At 39.2% G+C, this 6,844-nt stretch overlaps 1 protein-coding gene across 7 annotated transcripts; it reads right to left on the bottom strand.

The window, feature by feature from the left end:
• Nucleotides 1-2,120: 2,120 nt before the first annotated feature.
• On the bottom strand, nt 2,121-6,603 carry LOC109189056 (probable splicing factor 3A subunit 1). Of its 7 annotated transcripts, none has more exons than XM_019339810.1 (5): nt 6,413-6,563; nt 6,219-6,304; nt 2,911-5,078; nt 2,501-2,799; nt 2,121-2,219 (listed from the first exon to the last, which is right to left on the bottom strand). In XM_019339810.1, exons 3-4 carry the CDS (start codon nt 5,068-5,070, stop codon nt 2,530-2,532), a joined length of 2,430 nt encoding a protein of 809 aa, XP_019195355.1. In that variant the 5' UTR covers nt 5,071-5,078; nt 6,219-6,304; nt 6,413-6,563; the 3' UTR covers nt 2,121-2,219; nt 2,501-2,529. The 7 variants fall into 7 exon arrangements, with proteins under 7 accessions (XP_019195355.1, XP_019195331.1, XP_019195311.1 ...); XM_019339766.1 differs by lacking the exon at nt 2,121-2,219 and adding an exon at nt 6,009-6,150 and having other exon boundaries at nt 2,365-2,799; nt 6,413-6,603; XM_019339775.1 differs by lacking the exon at nt 2,121-2,219 and adding an exon at nt 6,009-6,107 and having other exon boundaries at nt 2,365-2,799; nt 6,413-6,603.
• Nucleotides 6,604-6,844: the final 241 nt, after the last annotated feature.

The raw sequence follows: 6,844 nt of genomic DNA, 5'->3' as shown, positions 1-6,844 counted from the left end.
GTATTTTTAGTGTAGTTCCTTTTTTTTTTTTTTGGGTATACCCAGGCCCTCACTGAATTGTAGACACCTGGACAACTGGCTGCTCCATACACAAAGCCAAGAATCATACCCTTGACCTTTGGTTAAGGATGGATGAGTCTCTTCCACTCAACGACATCCACCAAATTGCTTTTAGTGTAGTTTCTAAATGTATAAATTTTGTATACTAACACTAAATTTAATATTATAAAAAATTGAATTAAAAATAACTTAAGTCAAACCTCGTTAACCAAACCAGACAGATAAATGGGACAGAAGGAGTTATTTATTTATTAAAAATCATTATTATTTGCCTGGATTCTTTGTTTTACATAATAACCAATTCAATGCTTCCAGGGCTGGGAGTGTTCCATTACATTTACCATCCGGTTTTTCCTTCACCTGCTTCTCAGCACTATTTCTGGATAAAACATCACAGATTGTTTGGTGGTCATTTATCATTTTTAAAAGAGTTGTTCCCTGCATACAAAAGCATACAACCATAAAGTACAGCAAAAACAATGTATATATGTGCATACATAATTAATTTTATCATATCAGAAAATGCATAAAGGCATTGATTTACAATTAACTAAACACTTCAAGCAAAGATTTGCATACCTGCCAGCTTGATCAAAATCAAATCTGCCTGTGAAGGCAAGTGAAAGTAGCCATGCACCACTAAGGCCACTTCTTTTCTTCCCTCAATCTCTGGCTAAGTTAACACCTCCTGTTGGCTCTGTAAAATGGTTTCCTGAATGAAAATAACTAACTTCCCACTACTCACTCATAAATGCATAAAGCCATTGATCTTTTTTGGGGTGATGAGGAAAACCAGCAGCCACTACCCGAGAAGTATGTACCGAATAATCCACCTTGTGAGTTGTGACCCTAGCCGGCAAAGGACCACAAGGAGGTAAACCAGCCTCAATTGCCCATAACTGACAAGCTCAAACCAAAAGTGCTGAGATTCAAACTCGTGACCTTACAAGTTTGTATCCTTAACCATCTTGGTTGAGGTTGCCCCCAAAGCCATTGATCTTTCTTCTCTAAGAACTCGCCACACGCCAGCAGCTTTCAAATTTTCACTTTACACACACACACACACATGATCTATCACAAGCAAGATATATAAGCTAATATGTATGGATCTGAATGATCAAGCAAAGCAGACAAGGAGAGAGGTGAACAAAAATAAATCATCATGAGTTCAAAATTTCAGACAGTATATGGCATGCACGAAAAGACTCAGTTAGTCCTGTGTAGCATGTATGGTGCAAGGAACAGTCCGCTTCATTGAGTGAAACAAGGAACACATGTACTCTTAGTTTGATTTTGGGAGGTTATGATGCGTTTCAACAGAATACTAATCCAATTCACAACAAATGCAAGCTAGTAAAGGACATATGACTATATGAGAGAATGGGAAATGAACCATATAAAAATAGAGGCATGCAAATAATCTAGTACATAAGGTCATGTCTCTTCCTAACAAAATCTTGAAAGTACCTCATCTATACTACATTACACAACTTCAGTATTGCATATACTATACTAGTTTCAAGCAGTTGGGTATCATATGTAACAACTACATATATAGTTTTCACATCTAACACTAAATTTGTGTGTATTGAGAAATAAATTTTTACCTTTTCAAATACAAGCAGCTTTCCAGTAACATAAAAGAGATTTATAATTGGAAAAAACGAAATTGAAGTTCAACTATATTTTAGAGCAAACACTTCTATTATAAGCTTATTCCGTGAACTAAACTTGATTTAATAGTTATTGTCCTTAGTGTCTCAATTGGTCATCACTTTGTCTCCTGGCCCAAGATCTATTGAAATGTGAGATTTTTGTGAACTGACATAAAAGCATCAGATTCCACTTAGCTCACACTAAATTCATAACATGGGTTTTTAAAGAACAAACATACACAGAATGCACCAGATATAAATGCATGTTCTCAGCAGTCAGCAAAGGCAGTACTCTTACCACAACCCCATCTCCTACAAAAAGAAACCCACATTCTATAATCTATACAAGACATCAGAATACCACGTGCTAAGAAGAAATTCAAAAAAGAAACAAAAATTGTATAATAAAGGAAAACATCAATAACATGAAATTTGAGAAAGAACAATTCCCTCCAATACAGAGCAGGTGAAGCTCAGTTGTCACCTCAGTTGGGAAAGGAGCAACTGCACATCAAGAGAAGACATAATTAGTCACATAAAAAGAAGCTGCACTACCAAATTGCAGTTTATAGATATACAGAACTTCCCATTAGCCTCAGTGATGTCTCACCAAGATGCCAATTCTGTATTGGATTACCATACCATCAGCTTAAAAGGGTTAACAAAGCTTGAAAAAGTACTATTAGAGGTACACAACCAATAAAATCTCAAAATTAACATAACAAAGAATGAAGCCTAGATATTCCAAGAAGGATTTTGATGGCAACCATAGTTCCAATATGAACCTTTCCAAGGCCTGGCCAACTAACAATCTTCATCTCTTTCTGCCACCACGTTCTCTAAGTGAAAGATTGAGTGTTTCTCCTGGTGCAACATTGTAATATGCAAGTGATAAATTGTCCTTGAGAAACCCAGCCTTTCCACTCAGCTTCTGTTTGTTAGCAGGCAGCTGGATCTCACCAGAAATCTTCTCTTTCAAACTGCCAACAGTTTCAGACAAGGATTGCACTGTGATCTCCAATACTTGCCCTTTGAGATTTCCTTCATCAACATTTGGTACAGCAATGCTGATACAGGCAGGTCCCTGTAACAAAGAAAAAATGCAACATAATTGCAATTAAATTAGTAATTGTGCAGCAGGAAAAGAGATCAATAAAAATGGTAGGAAGGACATCAACAAAAAGATTTCCCATACTGAATGCTTAGCGAGGAACTGGTCTTCAGGAATGAGAACAGACTCGTCAAGCTTTTGCCTTTTAGGCTCTGGTTCCTCTGGAAGTGGTGGAGCTTCCTCAGGTGGAGGTGGTGGAGGCATTCCATGGGGCATTGGAGGTGGTGGGACAATAGTCATCCCAGGCTGGGACATGGGATGGGGAACAAAGGCTCGAGGAACACCCAGAGGTGTAAACTGAGACCCAGGTGGTGGTGGTAAAGAAATGTTAGGAGCATTCATGGACATTGACGGGTGCATTGCAGGACGATTTACCATAAGATGTTGCCCAGGCATAGGTGGGATGTTAGGAGGTGGAGGTTGCACCTGAGGCACCGTGTTAACCACAGGAGGCCTGGGAAGAGGTGGTGGCATAACGCCAGGATTACCAGGGGTTGGATAAGGGAAACTATTAGGAGGACGAGGAATATTTAGTGCCAACCCAGGTGGTGGAGGAAGTGGTCGAATTGATGGCACACCAGGCCTGGGAGGGGGTGGAGCTTGAGGGCCAGGAAGGTTCCTTGCATCATTTGCAAAATCATACTGATCTTCTGCATTGTTTTGGGACATTGCCTGGCTAGCAGTGCGACCAATGCTACCTGTGTGGCCATCCCATATGACTTGTTTGGGCTCTTCCTTTTTCTTCTCAATCTCAGCCTTGACTGCATTTGAAACTTCTTCTTCTGTGGTACCAAAAATATCAGGACGTGTCCTAGCAAGCCCAACAATGTTTCTAGAAATTTCATCATCCTGAGCAAGGGTTGTCTCCCTAATCTTTGCAAACATTCTCTCTTTCTGCTCCTTGTACTTGGGATCAATAAGAGAGATCCTCATATGTTCGGACATCTCACTAATCAGAATCAGCTCACCAGTTATAGGAGAGACAACATACTTTGTTGGGTCTCTTTCTGCAGGGATCCTCTCTTCAGGCCTTTTCCAATTCTTAACGATTCTCATTGGTGGCTCTTGGTCCTCTGTAATTGCCTTAACTTCAGAATTCTGAACAGCGTTCTCCTCAAGGGTAGCAGCTCTCATACCTTCTTCAACAAGCTGCACCTCTTCTTCATCCATCTCCATTTCTACCTCCTTCCCTGGCTCAACAAACTCTTCTTCCTCCACACCAGACATCTTGCTCCTCCTAATAACCTCCTCAAGGGTCATAGGAGGAGGTAAATCATGATCCTCATCATCAGCAAAGTCTATCGTCTCAACCACAACAAAATCATGCCAATCAATCATAGCCATCTGCAGTCTCTCTTGTTCTATTTCATCCTCAGCTTTCTGCCTAGCCTGTTCCTGTGACCTTTCCCACTCCAACCGATTCAGGCACCGCTCTAGAACAGTAGTCATGTCAGTAGCACTCTTCCTCAGTTTATCAGTCAAGCCTTTAGGAGGCATTAGGACTTTTGAATAGGCATCTGCCAGTGAAGTGAAAAACATAAACATGCTATGAGTAGGCTTCAAAAAATGAAATTGAGGATTATTGATCTCCCTACTGGTCAACCCTGTCAGAAAAGACTTCCCATTCCTTGCCACAAACTGAGCAGTAAGCTTAATGATATCCAATTCCTCCCCTGTGATCCCTTCAGGAAGCCGAACAGTATACTGTTCTGCTTCTGGCGGCTCAAGAACCTTGCGTACAGTCCTAAACTGTGCAGAAGGATCAGACTTTGCTGTTGTATCAACAGCATCAGCAGCAGGTACAGCAGGGGTTGATTCTGGAGCATCTGAATCCGGTGGCTGTGAAGGCTGCTGTTGAGCAGAATCCTGATTCTGTGCACGACCTTCAGACAAACGATGCTGATAATATGCATGATAAGGATCTGAGGCACTTAAAAAGTTGAACTTTGCATTGCCTGCATTGCTCTGAATAATCCTTTTCTCAAATTCTGGACCATTCTTCACCACAAATTGAGCTGTCTTGTCAACAATGCTTCTGATATCAGGAGGTGGATAAATAATCCCAATTGTTCTTGTATGGGTTGCAACTGAAGTTGGAGCTAAATTACTTTTGCTCTTGTCCTCCTCATTCACCAACTTAAGCTCATCGATATCTTTTTCTGTCAACTGAGCAGGAGGCAATGGACCAAGATTCCCATCCTCTGGTGGGGCAGGGAGCGGCAATATGGGCAAGGAACCCAACATCTTCTTGTCTGTACATAAAAACCAAATGATCATTTGTCATATCAATAAATAAATACATATATGTGTATATACACACACATATCAGAAGCCAAAGAAAATAGTAGATGATTTCTATTGAGCCATTTAAAGACCCGTTCACTTCATTTTTCTGTTTTTCACATTTCCAATTTTTCATTTCTCCAATTTTTAAAATTCATTTTTAAAATTCATTTTTGAAATTCAAATTTCGACAATTATAAACACGAATTCGAAACACTAAAGTTAAATACTTGAAAGGTAACAAAACTTATTTAAAAAATCACAATAACATTAATAACTAAATCATAACTATTTAAATTAAGTTAATTTAATTGTTAGAAAATGATATTACACAACATTACAAAATGTTGAACATCAACAATAAATTACAAAATGCAACAATCAGCTGTCATCAGAAACAATATGCTGCCTATTTACCTCTTAACTTGTCTTTCGCACCCAATACAACAATATTAGAGCTCTCATCAGAAACAATATGCTGCCTATTTATTGTGAAGTTGAGGTTCTACAAAAAGTTCTGAACCTCAGAAATGAGGTTTGGCAAATTGCGGAACCTCTTAGCTGTACCTCAAGCTTTTTTGGTTCTTCAAAACTTCCTCCTTACCAGTAGATTAGGGGTGAGCAACCGGTTGACCGGTCACATAACCGACCAGAAAAGGGAATTTTCACCGCCATCACCGACCGACCTACCTAAATAGACGGACATAAATACTATAACCGACCGTCGGTTACCAAAAATTGACAAATTATTCAATATCCAAAGTCTCCAAAAATTTAAATTATATTTTTGACACAATGAAATTGAGAAGTCAATTTCTCCATATATAAATACATAATCATGTCAAATATATAAACAGTATACAAAATTAAAAATAACATATTACAGTACAAAATTTTACCCTGACTGACTGAGGCCTGACGCCTGGGGGGAGAGGGCGTCCGCCGGAGAGCGTGAGGGAGAAAGGGAGAGGAGCGAGGGCGTTTGCTTCACTGATAAACTTATTGATAATGCAGCCAACATGGCAACAGTTAATTAATTCTCTGGTTTTGCAATTAATAAATAACAAAGATAGATAAAAAATAAATAAATAACATTCAAAGTAGAGTACCTTGAAGGCTGAATCCCAGTCTCCCAGATTCTCAGATTCCAAATTTTTCTGCCGTCGCCCGGTCGCGAAAAAATTCGACAATACAACTATACAAGGAGAATAAAAGATTACTAATTGTGAATTTGTGATTGCAAGCTAGTAGATTACCACAGTTTATATAGAACCCTAAATCCCTAATTTGCTAATTTGCGTACCCGTTGAGGACTGATGTGCTGCGCGAACGGCTACTCTTGAGAATCCAAACCTTCGCTATGGGCCTATGGCTCAGGCTGGACGGCGTGGGAAAGACAAACAGATGGGTCGTTGAGACGTTGAGTTCGCACTTTGTCTTCGTCTTCGCTTACCGCTCAAACTTACAGATAATTAGGGAGAGGGGGTCTTGTTTGTTTTTTCAATATATAGTTCCACGTGCTTAGGTGAGCAAAAAATGTGAAAAATAAAAATAAAAGAATAAGTGAAGAGATGAAATTGCCCTTTCCTAAAATAGGCTTTCGCGGTAAAAGTCACCCAAATGATTAAAAGTGTCTAAAATATGATAGTCTGAGATAATGACAAAAGCGACTAAATCTGGATTTGCTACCAAAGACAATGGACCTCTAATGGAATTAACTCCTAAAATAATGTAT

This window comes from Ipomoea nil, unplaced genomic scaffold (genome assembly GCF_001879475.1).
Source record: "Ipomoea nil cultivar Tokyo-kokei standard unplaced genomic scaffold, Asagao_1.1 scaffold0202, whole genome shotgun sequence".
Classification (NCBI taxonomy): Eukaryota; Viridiplantae; Streptophyta; class Magnoliopsida; order Solanales; family Convolvulaceae; genus Ipomoea; species Ipomoea nil.
This window is presented reverse-complemented; position numbering and strand designations above follow the sequence as displayed.

What these genes read in the sequence shown, in the direction of transcription:
- LOC109189056 (XM_019339786.1), bottom strand. Translation starts at nt 5,070, where the DNA reads ATGTTGGGTTCCTTGCCCATATTGCCGCTCCCTGCCCCACCAGAGGAT. An exon ending in AGTTCCTCGCTAAGCATTCA is followed by an intron (nt 2,800 to 2,910) that starts GTATGGGAAATC and finishes TCTTTGTTACAG; the next exon opens with GGACCTGCCTGTATCAGCAT.